At 50.4% G+C, this 17,375-nt stretch overlaps 1 protein-coding gene across 1 annotated transcript in view; it reads left to right on the top strand.

The window, feature by feature from the left end:
- Nucleotides 1-17,375, top strand: part of LAMA4 (laminin subunit alpha 4) — a 225,100-nt gene that overhangs the window by 166,851 nt on the left and 40,874 nt on the right. The window contains exons 32-35 of the mRNA XM_030199221.1: nucleotides 2,100-2,253; nucleotides 6,454-6,587; nucleotides 10,163-10,352; nucleotides 12,320-12,475. Of these exons, the coding sequence (XP_030055081.1) occupies nucleotides 2,100-2,253; nucleotides 6,454-6,587; nucleotides 10,163-10,352; nucleotides 12,320-12,475 (634 nt within the window). The remainder of the gene's footprint in view (nucleotides 1-2,099; nucleotides 2,254-6,453; nucleotides 6,588-10,162; nucleotides 10,353-12,319; nucleotides 12,476-17,375) is intronic.

Genomic DNA, 17,375 nt, shown 5'->3' with positions numbered 1-17,375 from the left:
AATAGGCAAAATAGTCGAACATCAAGTCTCACTTTCTCTCTTCTGTGGTTCCTCAAAGGGAATCCCGTCTCCTTCACTTCCAGGTATATTCACAGGGACAATCAGAGCAATTAAAAGTATGTATAATTATATACAGTTCCCCTGTGCAAGGTTTAGACATCAATCACTGCTTCCTTTCTAATCCCAAGAAGCACTTCCTTATCAGCTCAAACCCTCTTGATTTGATTCTTCCCCAGCGGTGTCCATTCTCCTGGAATCACCATGGTCACTGGGATGGGCTCTCCTTAGCCCCCAGTCCCCTGACTCCATAAGCTTCTCCTTCAAGCTCTGCTTTCTTCCTTCTCCTCCCCAAGGGCCAGCCCCCCCCCCCCCCCCCCCTTCCAAGGGCATGCACACATCTTTATCATCCCTTAACTCCACCTCCCCTGTCACTCTTCTCTCCAGGGGCACTTTTCCTCTGCATTTTGTTTCATAAACACTCCCATGGGCTGGGCCTCCCCCCTCCCAAGGACCTCTAGTCACTCCACCCAGTGACTCTTTACAGGGCTTACTCTTCTGGTAATTCCCAACCTAATAGGGGATTACACATGTAATCCTCCATTATAACGGGGATTACTAAAGAGAAGTCTCCAGAGCAGGGTTGCCAGGTACCCGGTCCCCAAACCCGCCCAAAAAGTTCACACCCCACCCCCGCCGTCATCAACCCCGCCCCCGCTGTCATCAACTCCGCCACCGCTGTCATCAACTCCGCCACCGCCGTCATCGACCCCGCCTCCTCCGTTGTCGACTCTGCCTCTTTCGTCATTGGTCCCGCCTCCTCCGCAATCAGCCCCACCCAAAACGTCATCAGCCCCGCCCAAAACGTCACTAGCCCCGCCCCCGTGGCCCGAAAAACCGCACAAAAAACGTGGAAAAAAACCAAAAACAAGCCCAAAAAACGCAACCCGCAGCGGGCAAAAATTTCCCGCAGCGGATCGCGGAAAACCGCCCAATTGGGCGGGAAAACCGCCCACCTGGCAACCTTGCTCCAGAGTCTCTGAGGAGAGGGTCCTGAGGTTGTGGGTGGTAAAGGATCCAGCCCAAGGGGGTGGGTTCCTGGGTAAGTTGCAGAGGGAACTGTTTATGGTTGTTGAATGACAGTAGGGAAGGAGTTAAGACTTAATAATGTGATTGCTGGGGTTTACATGAGGTCTTTGGTTGCTTCTACCCCCGCCGGGACCCTTGGAGGAGAGGGGGAGTCCTAGATGGTTTCAAGAAACTAAGGCTGACCAAGGAGAAGGTTTCTGCAAATTCCAGCATTAACCGTGAAGTGGAGGAGTTCTCCAGGTGGGAAATAGGGGATCTCAGCCTGGGAGCAGGAACAGGAGAGAACCTGTTTGGAGCCAAAGGTGGTAGCCCGGAGAGGTATTCCTTTGGCGGAGAGGAGTGGATAGACAGGGAGGTCTGGTCCTCAGGAGGATCTGCTTGCTGCACTAGTTCTGCGGGCATGGCCTTAGATTGTTACATCCAGAAGGGTTGGGTATGGACAGGAGGAGCTGTAAATATGTACATACTGCAGGATTTACACCATATCCCTGAGTTTGGCTCTGGATTTACATTTATTTATTTAGATTTTGCTCAAACCTTTTTCAGTAGTAGCTCAAGGTGAATTGCATTCAGGTACACTGGGTATTTAGCTATCAAGTTGGATTACGAATTGACTGTGTGTTTCAAAGAGGAGTTGAACTGCCTGTTGCTGAATTTTCAGTACAGTTTTACTCCCAGACTGGCAAAGGAAAGAAGAGAGTAAAGAGAAATAAAGACCCAGCTCAAAAAACCTACGGCCTACCGGAGTAAGTTCAGCCCCGGCCTACACCCAAGCTTGAGTACCAAAGACCGAATAGTGTGTGATTGAGATTTGTTTTGTAGGTCAGGGCTGCTTGACCCCGAGTGCTAGTCTGTTCCCAGGACACTGTGCTGGGACTGAGACCCGGGTTACATACATTAGGAACGGTTACATCTGCTGTGACTGGATAAGATAAAGTTCCACAGACCTGTTTAGTTCGCACATGAAAGACCACACGTCATTGAAAATGTCACACCTTCACTTTGTTTGACAGGATGGACAGAGACGTGGATGTGGAAGATTTTCAGCGTTATGCAGAGAAGGTTAACGTTTCCCTAGAGGGCTGCCCCACGGAGTCTCCACCGCTTAATCTCCTTGACAAACGTAGCCAGAAATCTTTAAAAGCTAAAAGACGCCTCAAGAAAGAGGTAAGGTGTTTCCAGGAAACTGTTTTATCTGTTGTAAGGTGAGTGTGCCTGTAAAAGTTTGAAAAATGATAAAAGAAAAAAAAATCAACCGAGAACAAAGCAGGTCAATATAAAACAGAAATCCTTCACTAATATCCAGTCCCTCCCTGTCTCTGTCCCCTCCTAAGCCGGGAAAAGCTATACCTTAGTCGTCTCGTGGAGAGTTCTATAAAACACCTCCTGGGTATTACAGGGAGGAATAGAGATTGAATATTGCTGAGGGGTTTCTGCTTTATATCATCCTGTTTTGGTTTTGAGTTGATTTTTTTTTACTCTTTTAATTTTTCACTTTTCAAACTTTTACAAAACTGAGTCATAACTTTCTGAAGGTCAGTAATACAATTTGTATAAGTTAATAACAACTCCAAACTTCCCCTTCCCCTAGAACTCCCAACATTTCTCTGTTCATGTAACTCATCAATATGGACCCATTCAATATTCAAATCAATTATGACTAATTTCTCTTTTAACTATACCAGTTCTAATCTCACCCTCTATTGCTCCAGTGGAAGTATCTTGTCTTTCTGTTTATGTGCTATTTCACACCATGACACCAAGAAGCTTGCCTATATCAGTTTGCGATATTTATGGATAACGCCTTCCTTCCGCAGCCATAATAAATAAGTCTTTGAGTTCTTAATGACATTAATATGAAACAGACCCTGAATCTCCTACTGAAATTTTGGTCCACAATGCCTGGATCTTCAGGCCCAGCTTGCAAATACGACAAAGCGTCCCAGTTCCCTCACATGCTCACCAACAGCCCTTTGTGGTGGATGGGTATATTTTCTGCAATCTCACCAGGGCGAGGTATCACCTTAGCCAAACCTTCAAGCTATTTTCTGCTTGCCTTTCTCCACCACTTTTCCAAGAAGATCTTTCCCAAATCATCCTCCTGCTCCTTCATACTCTTTAACAAAACCATTCCAGCCTACCTTTCACGTTTTCAAAACAGGAAACTAGGTTGTGAGCCCTTGGGCCACTGCCGAGGAGCGGCAGCGACAGGCAAAACCACCCCACACCAGTGACAAGGCAGAGCTTAAATGAACAGTTAGGCTTCACCTGCACCTGGCCACTTTTCACCAAAGGTTGAGCCCTTGGCTTCAGGTGGCCGGCAGGACTTGTAGGACAGGGCAGGAACAGGATCCCAACTAGACTGAACAGGGACTGAGGGTCAGAGGGGAAAGGAACATACAGGGACAGCAGGGCAAGGAAAGGGTAAAATAAAGGACAGGACTGAAAGCTGAAAACAGCCACTAAAACAGGGAGCAAAATACTGACTAACAAGACACAAAACTAAAAGCTGCAGAGCAGCCACTAAGATACAAACAGACAAGGACTACACACAATACTATAACCCAGAGACAATACTAACAAACAAACAACAATCTAATCTAACTATCCACAGACTAACTAGAACAGACAAGAATCAAGGCAGGAAACCAAACTAGAAATTGGACTCAGCAGAAGTGCACCAGCACCCCAACATACCAGGGCCTTAGCCGCGATGCAAAGGCAAAGCCAGAGAGTTTCAAAATGGCTAATAAGCCCAGACAGGAAAGACTCAGCTGCAGCAATCACCAGGAAACTATGGTGGCTGTGCAGGCTCAATCCAAGCAAGCAAACCTGGCAGCCTGGAAGATCCGGACCGGACTCAGCTAAAATCTGGAACGGGTGATGGTCCATAGCAGCCACCTGTACTGGCCACCAGAGGGCGAGGAAAGCACAGACGTAACACTACCTCCCTGTGAAGGGCTGAAATCAACCCCCTTGCCCCTTATTTCCAACTGCTCGATTGGAACCAGACCATCCGGTTTCTCCTTGTAATTCCCACCTATTTTCAGGCAGTGTACCTCTTGCTGTTTTTGAAAACGATCCCTCTCCCTCAACCCAAATTCCTCCTTAAGGTCATTAGAGGGTTTTTTTTAAATAAATCTTTTTTTTATTAGAAAAATTCAAAACAAACAAATGAGTCTCAATGGTGCTCAAAAGTGTTACATCATCACATTACATCCCCTTACAAAATCCCACCCCCCAACCAAAGTGAACTCAACAAAGAGAGAACAAAATGATAAACGACTACATGATCTTGACTCTTACAATCCTGTGGAAGGGCATTTTCGAAAGAAACGTCTAAATCAGAATTTGGACGGTTTACAAAGACGTCCAAATTCCGAGCAGGGAAGAAGGTCATTTTCGAAAAAGATGGATGTCTATCTTTTGTGTTCGAAAATACTATGGACGTCCTGTGATTTGGACATTTTTGGATTTGGACGTCTTTGGTTTTCGGCCATTTTCGGAAAAAAAAAAGTCCAAGCGTAAAACATCCAAACTCAAGCCATTGGGACGTAGGAGGAGCCAGCATTTTGAGTATACTGGTTCCCCTGATATCCCAGGACAGCAATAGGGCACTCTAGGGGGCACCGCAGTGGACTTAATAAAATGCTCCCAAGTACACATCTGACCATTGCTCCCTTACCTTGTGTGCTGAGCCCCCCAAAACTCACCCCAAACCCACTACCCCCAACTGTACACCACTATCATAGCCCTTAAGGGTGAATGGGATACCTATATGTGGGTACAGTGGGTTTTTTGGTGAGTTTGGAGGGCTCACAGTTTCCTAGACAAGTGTAACAGGTAGGGGGAAGTATGGGCCTGGGTCCTCCTGTCTGAAGTGCACTGCACCTACTACTAAACTACTCCAGGGACCTGCATTCTGCTGTAATGGACCTGAGTATGACATCTGAGGCTGGCAAATGTTCTTCATCACAATTTTTGGGGGTGGGAGGGGGTTAGTGACCACTGGTGGAGTAAGGGGAGGTTATCCCTGATTCCCTCCTGTGGTCATCTGGTCGTTTGGGGCACCTTTTTCTACCTTATTCGTAAACGTCTAAGTTTTAGTGTTGGACGTTTTTGCTTTGTTCCATTAAAGCTGAAAGACGTCCAAGTCTTAGGAACGCTCAAGTCCCGCCTTGAACACGCCCCTGATATGCCCCCTTGAGATTTGGACATCCTTCTGACGGACTTTGGAGAAAGAGGTCCAAAATGAGGTTTTGATTATACCGATTTGACGTTTCTGTGAGATGGATGTCAAAATGCTGAATTATGTCACTTTTTGGATGTCTATCTCTTTTGAAAATGAGCCCAATAGTCACCAAGCATAGAAACCACACATTGGTCAACCCTACCCTTCATCCCTCTACCTCCTCCTGAGCCCCACAATAATACTAATTAGTCTGAAGTTTTTCCTGAAATCCATTGATTACCTGACTACGGGCTGATAGGGAAATGGCCTGAAGGTACACCTCCCAGATAGAAAGAAAAACCTTTTGTCACTGAAGATAGCATACCCTATATCATTCATCAAAGGTTTTTCTTAGATCGCCATCATCCATAAATCGATAAACAAAGAATGTAGGCTTCTGCTGCCCCTTTCTTATCCAAGAACAAAATCCCTGTTGTACCTAAGGGACGCTAATGTCGAAAAAATATCTTATCCTATAATTCAAGGTTGTGTCGTAAAAGTGAAGATACTTACCTGTAGCAGTTATTCTCCGAGGACAGCAGGCTGATTGTTCTCACATGTGGGTCGACGTCTGCGTCGGCCCAGGAATCGGCATTTTCCAAGCAAAATAAGAAAAATGTTTTACCTCTGGCAGTGAAGAGGGTCTATCCTATGCTGTCCAGGAGGAATCCCTTGAGCCCTGGAGGTTGCCTGCCTTAATGGAACCCTCTCATTTGGTATGAAGCATATGTAAGTAAGTACAAGTTCCAGCAGGATACAGCGACTACCTCTACCTCACTGCTCGATTTCTACCGACATCTTGGCTCCTTCCTCTAAGCATGCCATTTTCAATCTCCCCAGCAGAAGTCAATCAGCTCCTTTTGAACAGTTAAAAGATCTTTCCGTATCAATTTCAAGTGAAGCAGTTGTAATATGTAAAGCCATTTTGGAATTAGTGGGAACGCGATGCACAAAGTTGAAAGTTCACCCAGGGCAGCCAGATTGCCTTTCACTGCCTAAGAAACCCACTTTAACCACCACCACCACCAACAACAACCTTTAGTGTTTGGTCTTGTTTCTCATTTTCTTATGTGAAGGTGGGGAAAGATAAAGAAAACATTGCAGCAGCTCTAACGGGTAACAAATCTCTTCCACAGGAAGTGAAATCGCTCAAAGACCCTGCCTGCCATTTGTCCAACAAGCTCCAGGCTATGGAGAACGCTCACCAGTATGGAGGGATAGCCAGTAGCCGCCAGGAATACCACCATATCCCGGAGAACTTCACCAACAGGTAACCTTGTGCATCTCGGTGCCCTGCACGCTCAGCCTTGCACTACAGTAGGAGTAGTGGGTGGGTAGCTGATTAGGGCTCTCCTTCCTGGCACCGTTAAGAGCGCTGGTGTTATCAGATTTATAGCCCAGACTGCATGAATAAAGCTGTGCGGTTATAGAAATGCTGAAGCCTGAGTGGCTGCTGCAGGTTTGCGGAGGTACCAGAGCTCTGAGGATACAAGAGTTGTAGGAATGGGGCTTATGGAGACTGCATTCGAAGGCAGGATGACAGCGAAGCCTCACTCATTGGAAAGCTTTCTCACGCTCACACTCCTTGAGTCCTAATTGTCACTCATCAGAGCTTCAGTTCCAGAGCACTGATCCCGATCACTGCTTTCACGAGCCGGAAGCCTTAGAGAAGTAAACCAAGTGGTCCGTCCAGTAGGAAGAAATCTGAGCACGCCTTCCTGCCTGCTGTTTACCCTTGCCCTGTCCCTTTTCCCAAGTACATGTGCTCTGAAACTGATGTACATTCTTTTAACTACTGGGTGGAAGACAAATTTCAGTTTTAAACTTTACTCATATTTCTCCCCACTTTGTCTGTATTTTTTCACAGGCTCCAAAGAAAAGCCCATATTTTTTAATGCTGCCTTGATTCATTTGCAAAGCAATACTACACTTAAATCATTCTAGACTTATACCCTGGATGTCTCGTCTGAAAAATCTCAATCTTTGGCCTTCAATCTCACTCCTTGGTGTGGTAAATCTCATTCTTTGGGATAATTCACCCTTGGCATCTCTGGGATGGAGAAAACGCAGTCACATGTACAGGAAAGGAGAAATGCTGGAGAAGGGGAAAATCCTGTGGGTGTGAGTGATCTGAGAAGAAAGGGTACAGGAGGAGCAGGGGCGTAGCTACGTGGGACCACGGGGGCATGGTCCCCCACAGATTATGCCATGGTACCCTCTACATTTTACCCCCCCGCCGCCACCCACCCCGCATCATCAGGTACCTTATTTGCTGGTGGGGGTCCCCAATCCCCGCCAGCTGAACAGTCTTCTTCAGCGTCAGTTGACTCCGGCGCCTTCGTTGTGTGATCATCTGTTTCTGATGCCTTACGTCCTGCACCATGCATGTAGCCCCGTGCAGGATGTATGGCGTCAGAAACAGATGATCACACAACGAAGGCGCCGGAGTTGACCGGCACTGATGAAGACTCTTCGGCTGGCGGGGATTGGGGGCCTCCGCCAGCAAACAAGGTACCTGATGTGGCGGTGGGGCGGGCGACGGCAGGGGGGAGGTTGCGGTTGTGGCGGTGGCGGGGGGGAGTCCATAGTGGCAGGGGGCGGCGGCTAAACAGTGCCCCCCCACCTCGGGCTCTGGCCCCCCCTCCCGCTGAGGTCTGCCTACGCCCCTGAGGAGGAGGGATCACAAAGTGAGCGCAGCAGGTCTTGGAAAGGAGACCTTCATAAGTAAAACTTCATGCGCTGCTTCACAACACGTGCACTTTTTCCATGGGTCAGAGAGGGTGGGGTTAAGTATATAAGTACATAAGTATTGTCATACTGGGACAGACAGAAGGTCTATCAAGCCCAGCATCCTGTTTCCAACAGTGGCCAATCCAGGTCACAAGTATCTGGCAAGATCCCCAAAATGTACATGTCCCCTACCTCAATGCAAGCAGCGTCCTCAGGCAGCGCAGGGTCCCGTCAACACGCACACTTGACTGGCACAGCCCTGAGCCATGTGTATGTAGTTCTTCTCTAACTGCAGGCTCCTTGATTGCTTTGCTTCCATGCACCTGGTTCTGCTCTCTCTCTGCCTGGCTTCCAGGCTCCTTGATTGCTTTGCTTCCACCCACCTGGGTCTGCTCTTCCTCTGCCTGGCTTCCCTTGCTTCTCTCCTATTAGTCTTCCGGTTCCTCCTTCCCCTGCTCTTGTCCTATGGCTGTGCTCCTTCTCCCTGCTGATGTCAGATGCCAGCACTTTATCAGCTGAGCTCTCCCTAGACTCCTTGCTTCGGCTTCTACTTTGGTAGGTGTTACTTGCTCAGTAGTGTGCTTCTCTTCTACTTTGTTCTTCGTTGCTGACTTTGCCTGTACCTGGATTACTCTCTTGCCTGTTGTTTGCCTATTGATATTGCCTATACCTGGATTACTCCCCTGCCTGCTGCCTGCCTATTAACATTGCCTGTTCCTGGATAACTCCCTTGCCTGCTGCCTGCCTATTGACTTTGCCTGTACCTGGATCACTCTCTTGACTGCTGCCTGTCTGGTCGTTACGTTCACCACCCCGCTTCCTGCTCCATCTTGTAAGCCCTGCAGGCTGCCCGCACCTAGGGGCTCAACCTCTGGGGAACGGCGGTCCTTGCAGGTGAAACCGGGGTTGTACAGCCGCTAAGCAGAACCTGGTCCGAGTACCGGGCTCAGCAGCGCTCTACTTGGTACAAGAACTCACAAGTCTGACATTAGTATTTGTGTGGCTGGGAGATGATAGCATTATCAGATGTCATGTGTCACAGCCAGGTAAACCACCACAATGAACACTCTGAGGCTGCTGGTGTAGACAGCCATAGTTCTGGGGGTAGCTGTAGGATGTACAGTGGTCCATACTGACCAATGTCTTGTGGCTTCACTGTGTGCTTGATTGAAGTTGTGCGTTTTCACCTATAACAACCCCCCCCTTTCCCTTCTGGTTGAGGCCTCAGATACTCAGAGGCTGACAGAACTTGGAACATGAGCCGAGGTGTACCTCTCAGAGGCAGAGTAGGCCCCGATCACAGAAGGAAGGAGGCAGGAGATGGGCTGGGGTGCAAGGTGGTATATCAAGAAATTAATTCACATAAACATGAGTGGAGGAGTGGCCTAGTGGTTAGGGTGGTGGACTTTGGTCCTGGGGAACTGAGTTCGATTCCTGGCACAGGCAGCTCCTTGTGACTCTGGGCAAGTCACTTAACCCTCCATTGCCTGCCGCATTGAGCCTGCCATGAGTGGGGAAAGCGCGGGGTACAAATGTAACAAAAATAAAAAAATAAAATAAAATCAGAAAAGAGGCTGAGGTCAGGGATGGCAGAACAGGTTCGTTTGCAGAAGGTAATGGTCAGGTACTGAAGATCAACACTGATAATAGCATTCAAGGGCTCACAGGTGAGTCCTGTCCAAGAGCCAGGCAGAATGGCCATTCCACGACTGAAATTTGTGTAGAGAGTCCATCGGAGAGGATGCATTCCTAAAAAATCAGTCCATACAGAGTGTACTCTCCGTGGGCTAGTTGGGAGAGCAGTAGAAAAGGCAGGAAGAGGCCGCAGCTCACTTCCTATGCAAGTGAAGTTTCTGGTTGGGGGGGGGGGAGGTTAAAAGTGCAGCATTATGGGAGCATTATGGGACTGGGAGGATGGTGGAGGGATGTCTCAGGACACAGGCCTGGTAGACTGCAAGGATGGTGGGACTTCAGCATTTCAGGCCACTCTTCTAAGCTTGATACTGTGATTTCTATATTAACAAGAAATGAAATCAATTTTTTATGGATTATATCTTATAAACTTTTCTGCCTTGCACTTGTTACTGAATAAATCTTGATGGGTTTCTTCCCCAGGGCACAGCTTTCTCTCAGTCTAAGAACGCATTCCTCCAGCGGAATAATCTTCTATGCCTCAGACAAGGAGGAGCAGAACTTCCTCACCCTCTTTCTAGCTCAAGGGAAGCTGAATTTTGTGTTTAATGTGGGCCCGAAGAAGCTGAAAATCAGAAGTCAGGAGAAGTACACGGATGGGCTGTGGCACAGTGTAAGGGACTAGGGATGTGGCCGGCTGGAATGTGAAACTGTGCGAGTGGTCATTGCTGGATGGGCTTTGACATTTTGTGAAAGGATGGATGGACTCTGGCACAATGATTGGGGCTGGAACCTGTTACACTGGGTATCTGATGATTCCAGAAGGAGAATGACTACACCAGAGTGCTTGATGCCATCATGTGTTCAGTGACCCTGGAAAGAGAATATTGCACTGTGTGCGTGATTCTCTTTAATTGTTTCTATAAATAATTTACAAGTAGTTATAAGAAATTACTTGTTCACTGTTCCGCTGGGAGGGAGAGCCCTGCGCCATGTGCTTGATCCCCACTGGGAGGGAGAGCCCTGCGCCATGTGCTTGATCCCGCTGGGAGGGAGAGCCCTGCACCATGTGCTTGAACCTGCTGGGAGGGAGAGCCCTGCACCATGTGCTTGAACCCACTGGGAGGAAGAGCCCTGCACCATGTGCTTGAACCCCGCTGGGAGGGAGAGCCCTGCACCATGTGCTTGAACCTGCTGGGAGGGAGAGCCCTGCACCATGTGCTTGAACCCACTGGGAGGAAGAGCCCTGCACCATGTGCTTGAACCCACTGGGAGGAAGAGCCCTGCACCATGTGCTTGAACCTGCTGGGAGGGAGAGCCCTGCACCATGTGCTTGAACCCACTGGGAGGAAGAGCCCTGCGCCATGTGCTTGATCCCCGCTGGGAGGGAGAGCCCTGCGCCATGTGCATGATCCTGCTGGGAGAGCCCTGCACCATGTGCTTGATCCCGCTGGGAGGGAGAGCCCTGCGCCATGTGCTTGATCCTCGCTGGGAGGGAGAGCCCTGCACCATGTGCTTGATCACCCCTGGGAGTGAGAGCCCTGCACCATGTGCTTGATCCCGCTGGGAGGGAGAGCCCTGCACCATGTGCTTGATCCCCGCTGGGAGGGAGAGCCCTGCGCCATGTGCTTGATCACCCCTGGGAGTGAGAGCCCTGCACCATGTGCTTGATCACCCCTGGGAGTGAGAGCCCTGCGCCATGTGCTTGATCCTGCTGGGAGGGAGAGCCCTGCGCCATGTGCTTGATCCCGCTGAGAGGGAGAGCCCTGCGCCATATGCTTGAACGCGCTGGGAGGAAGAGCCCTGCAACATGTGCTTGATCCCGCTGGGAGGGAGAACCCTGCATCATGTGCTTGAACCTGCTAGGAGGGAGAGCCCTGCGCCATGTGCTTGATCCCCGCTGGGAGGGAGAGCCCTGCACCATGTGCTTGATCCCCGCTGGGAGAGAGAGCCCCGCACCGTGTGCTTGATCCCGCTGGGAGGGAGAGCCCTGCGCCATTCGCTTGATCCCGCTGGGAGGGAGAGCCCTGCGCCATGTGCTTGATCCTGCTGGGAGAGCCCTGCACCATGTGCTTGATCCCGCTGGGAGGGAGAGCCCTGCACCATGTGCTTGATCCCCGCTGGGAGGGAGAGCCCTGCGCCATGTGCTTGATCACCCATGGGAGTGAGAGCCCTGCACCATGTGCTTGATCACCCCTGGGAGTGAGAGCCCTGCGCCATGTGCTTGATCCCCGCTGGGAGGGAGAGCCCTGTGCCATGTGTTTGATCCCGCTGGGAGGGAGAGCCCTGCACCATGTGCTTGATCCCGCTGGGAGGGAGAGCCCTGCACCATGTGCTTGATCCCGCTGGGAGGGAGAGCCCTGCACCATGTGCTTGAACCCGCTGGGAGGGAGAGCCCTACGCCATGTGTTTGAACCCCGCTGGGAAGAGAATGCTGCATCAGATTCTCAGGTTGCCTCCTGGGAGGGAAAAGATAGCACAGTTCTATAAGCCTGCAGAGAAATCGCACTGTGTTGGATGCCCCTAGAGGTGGGAGGAGTACTACATGCTGTGGGGCTGTTGCTGTTCTGGAGCAGAGAGACACTGTAGGATGCTTTAGTGATACACACTGACCAGTGTTCTGTGGCTCTGCTCTTTCAGGTGATATTTACACGAGAAAGGCACAGAGGGCGTCTGATAATTGATGGCCTGCGAGTGCAAGAGAAGATGGTTGCCATCTCTGCCTTTCCTTGGCACATCCATGGGCCCCTTTATTTAGGAGGCGTGGCTCCAGGAAAAGCCTCGAAGCACATTCAGGTAAAGCACACTTGCGCTACACAGCTGGGTGTTCCACTTCCGATATGTACTGGGCGGTCCTGGGACACTTCTATATAGCGGCTGATTGTAGAACTAGACTATTGGTGCGGGATTCAGGCCCCGATGCTCAAAAACTATCGCCCTATTGCTTAATGCTAATGAGATGCAAATATGCGTACCAAACGTGTACGTCATGTAGCGCTATAGAAACGATAAGTAGTATATGGGGCTCTCATAGCGTTGAGCATTAGGGAGTTTGGCGGGAGGATTGTGCTTGCGCATGAGCAGCGGAGTTCCTCGGTAAGCTCGGCTCCTGTGCACATAGGCCTGGTAAAACCCGAACATAAAGCACACAGTTTTTAATTTTTTAAAACTTGGTTGCTCAATGTACGCTTTCACTTCAGGCATTTTTAAATTTTTTTTAGCATGGACGCTTTAAATTTAGATGCAGGAAGCAGACGCCAATGTATGCTTTCGCTTGGGTCTGCTGTTTTCTCACAACCAGCGCTTATGGGCTTGCACAGGCTTCCTTCTGCTTCCAAAAGCAATCAAAACCGGCAGATTTTGCAGAAAGATTCATGAGAGAATCCTGAGAAATCCCCTCTTCCAACAGCCTAACGCCTGCTCTGACCTGCTGCTATTTTTTTGCAGCGGTAAGCAGTGATGTGCTGGTAAATTTTTAACAACAGGCTCTCTCCCCGGTCCACCTCGGCGCCCCCCCCCCCGTCCACCTATGCGCCCCCCCCCCAAAAAAAAAAAAATTGCAGAGCTGGCTATACCCGGGGGGGGGGGGCGGCCAACACATTACTCTCTCCAGGAAAAAAAAAATTAAATGATCCCAGGTTCCAACCTAATTCATGTTTAATATGGGATAAAATGCCATAAATAAGTAAATAAACATAAACTTTTAACGTTCAGCACCTGATTCTCAAAGTGGACATATTCCAAACACTATAATGAAAATAAAATTATTTTTTTTCTACCTTTGTTGTCTGGTGACTTTGTTTCTCTGATCATGCTGGTCCAGTATCTGATTCTGCTGCTCTCTATCTGTTCCCTTGACTCCGTTTCCAGGGCTTCCTTTCCATTTATTTCTTTTCTTTCCTCCTTTCTTCTTCATTTCTGGTCCTCCGCAGACTTGACTGTACAGTGGACCCAGCTTCTGCCTATTTTCTCTATCCATGTGCAGTTTCTCTCCTCACTTCCTTTTCCCTCATCTAATCTCCTTCCTCTATCTTCCCTCCATGTCCAGAATTTCTCTTGCCCTCCCCTCCATCCATGTCCTGAAACTCTCCTCTCTCCCCTGCCCCTCTCTATCCATCCATACCCAGCATTTCTCTCCCCTGCCCCCCTCTGCCCATCCATGCCCAGCAATTCTCTCCCCTGCCCCCCTCTGCCCATCCATGCCCAGCAATTCTCTCCCCTGCCTCCCTCTGCCCATCCATGCCCAGCATTTCTCTCCCCTGCCCCCCTCTGCCCATCCATGCCCAGCAATTCTCTCCCCTGCCCCCCTCTGCCCATCCATGCCCAGCAATTCTCTCCCCTGCCTCCCTCTGCCCATCCATGCCCAGTTCTCTCCCCTGCCCCCCTCTGCCCATCCATGCCCAGCAATTCTCTCCCCTGCCCATCCATGCCCAGCAATTCTCTCCCCTGCCTCCCTCTGCCCATCCATGCCCAGCAGTTCTCTCCCCTACCTTCTGCCCATCCATGCCCAGCAATTCTCTCCCCTGCCCCCCTCTGCCCATCCATGCCCAGCAATTCTCTCCCCTGCCCATCCATGCCCAGCAATTCTCTCCCCTGCCTCCCTCTGCCCATCCATGCCCAGCAGTTCTCTCCCCTACCTTCTGCCCATCCATGACCAGCAATTCTCTCCCCTGCCCCCCTCTGCCCATCCATGCCCAGCAATTCTCTCCCCTGCCCATCCATGCCCAGCAGTTCTCTCCCCTGCCCCCCTCTGCCCGTCCATGCCCAGTAATTCTCTCCCCTGCCCCCCTCTGCCCGTCCATGCCCAGCAATTCTCTCCCCTGCCCATCCATGCCCAGCAATTCTCTCCCCTGCCCCCCTCTGCCCATCCATGCCCAGTAATCCTCTCCCCTGCCCCCCTCTGCCCGTCCATGCCCAGCAATTCTCTCCCCTGCCCATCCATGCCCAGCAATTCTCTCCCCTGCTTCCCTCTGCCCATCCATGCTCAGCAATTCTCTCCCCTGCCTCCCTCTGCCCACCCATGCCCAGCAATTCTCTCCCCTTTCTCCCTCTGCCCACCCATGCCCAGCAATTCTCTCCCCTGCTTCCCTCTGCCCATCCATGCTCAGAAATTCTCTCCCCTGCCCCCCTCTGCCCATCCATGCCCAGCAATTCTCTCCCCTGCCTCCCTCTGCCCATCCATGCCCAGCAGTTCTCTCCCCTGCTTCCCTCTGCCCATCCATGCTCAGCAATTCTCTCCCCTGCCCCCCTCTGCCCATCCATGCCCAGCAATTCTCTCCCCTGCTTCCCTCTGCCCATCCATGCTCAGCAGTTCTCTCCCCTGCCTCCCTCTGCCCATCCATGCCCAGCAATTCTCTCCCCTGCCCCCCTCTGCCCATCCATGCCAGCAGTTCTCCTCCCTCCCCTGCCCTCCCGCTCCCATCCATGTGTAGCGATGTCCTTCGCCCCCCCCATCCTCCCCTGCCGCTCCCATCCGTCAGTTTCAATTACCTGCCTCGAAGCGCCGCATTATTTAAGGCCTGCCTGCTGCCCGTCTCCAGCTGCCTTCCCTGCTTGCTTCTCAGGAGTTCGGTTCGCGCCCTTAGTCCCGCCGCTGGAAAAGGAAATGACGTCAGAAGGCGGGAGTAAGGACGCGAACCAACTCCTGAGAAGCAAGCAGGGAAGGCAGGCAGCTGGAGAGACGGGCAGCAGGCAGGCTTTAGATAATGCGGCGCTTCGAGGCAAGTATTTGAAACTGACGGATGGGAGCGGCAGGGGAGGATGGGGGGAGCGAAGGACATTGCTACACATGGATGGAAGCGGGAGGGGAGGTAAGCATGGCGCCCTCCTGCCATGCTTACCTCGTGCAGTGGAGCCGGCTCGCCCCCTACAACAACTGGAGTGGAGGAGTGGCCTAGTGGTTAGGGTGGTGGACTTTGGTCCTGAGAAACTGAGTTGGATTCCCACTTCAGGCACAGGCAGCTCCTTGTGACTCTGGGCAAGTCACTTAACCCTCCATTGCCCCATGTAAGCCGCATTGAGCCTGCCATGAGTGGGAAAGCGCAGGGTACAAATGTAACAAAAATAAAATAGATACTATTGGAGATTCTACATGGAATGTTGCTACTATTGGAGATTCTACATGGAATGTTGCTACTCGGAGATTCTACATGGAATGTTGCTACTGTTGGAGATTCTACATGGAATGTTGCTATTCCACTAGCAACATTCCATGTACAAGGCAGCGCAGGCTTCTGTTTCTGTGAGTCTGATGTCCTGCACGTACGTGCAGGACATCAGACTCACAGAAGCAGAAGCCTGCGCGGCCACATTGGTGATCTGTAAGGGCCGACTTCTACATGGAATGTTGCTAGTGGAATAGTATCTCAAATAGTAGCAACAGTGGAGGAGTGGCCTAGTGGTTAGGGTGGTGGACTTTGGTCCTGGGGAACTGAGGAACTGAGTTGGATTCCCACTTCAGGCACAGGCAGCTCCTTGTGACTCTGGGCAAGTCACTTAACCCTCCATTGCCCCATGTAAGCCGCATTGAGCCTGCCATGAGTGGGAAAGCGCAGGGTACAAATGTAACAAAAAAAAAATAGATACTATTGGAGATTCTACATGGAATGTTGCTACTATTGGAGATTCTACATGGAATGTTGCTACTCGGAGATTCTACATGGAATGTTGCTACTGTTGGAGATTCTACATGGAATGTTGCTATTCCACTAGCAACATTCCATGTACAAGGCAGCGCAGGCTTCTGTTTCTGTGAGTCTGATGTCCTGCACGTACGTGCAGGACGTCAGACTCACAGAAGCAGAAGCCTGCACGGCCACATTGGTGATCTGCAAGGGCCGACTTCTACATGTGGAGGAGTGGCCTAGTGGTTAGGGTGGTGAACTTTGGTCCTGGGGAGCTGAGGAACTGAGTTTGATTCCCACTTCAGGCACAGGCAGCTCCTTGTGACTCTGGGCAAGTCACTTAACCCTCCATTGCCCCATGTAAGCCGCATTGAGCCTGCCATGAGTGGGAAAGCGCAGGGTACAAATGTAACAAAAAAAAAATAGATACTATTGGAGATTCTACATGGAATGTTGCTACTATTGGAGATTCTACATGGAATGTTGCTACTCGGAGATTCTACATGGAATGTTGCTACTGTTGGAGATTCTACATGGAATGTTGCTATTCCACTAGCAACATTCCATGTACAAGGCAGCGCAGGCTTCTGTTTCTGTGAGTCTGATGTCCTGCACGTACGTGCAGGACGTCAGACTCACAGAAGCAGAAGCCTGCGCGGCCACATTGGTGATCTGTAAGGGCCGACTTCTACATGGAATGTTGCTAGTGGAATAGTATCTCAAATAGTAGCAACAGTGGAGGAGTGGCCTAGTGGTTAGGGTGGTGGACTTTGGTCCTGGGGAACTGAGGAACTGAGTTCGATTCCCACTTCAGGCACAGGCAGCTCCTTGTGACTCTGGGCAAGTCACTTAACCCTCCATTGCCCCATGGAAGCCGCATTGAGCCTGCCATGAGTGGGAAAGCGCAGGGTACAAATGTAACAAAAATAAAATAGATACTATTGGAGATTCTACATGGAATGTTGCTACTATTGGAGATTCTACATGGAATGTTGCTACTCGGAGATTCTACATGGAATGTTGCTACTGTTGGAGATTCTACATGGAATGTTGCTATTCCACTAGCAACATTC

This window comes from Microcaecilia unicolor, chromosome 3, assembly GCF_901765095.1.
Source record: "Microcaecilia unicolor chromosome 3, aMicUni1.1, whole genome shotgun sequence".
Taxonomy (NCBI): domain Eukaryota; kingdom Metazoa; phylum Chordata; class Amphibia; order Gymnophiona; family Siphonopidae; genus Microcaecilia; species Microcaecilia unicolor.
Note: the sequence above shows the minus strand (reverse complement) of the source record. Positions and strands in the feature narration are given on the sequence as shown.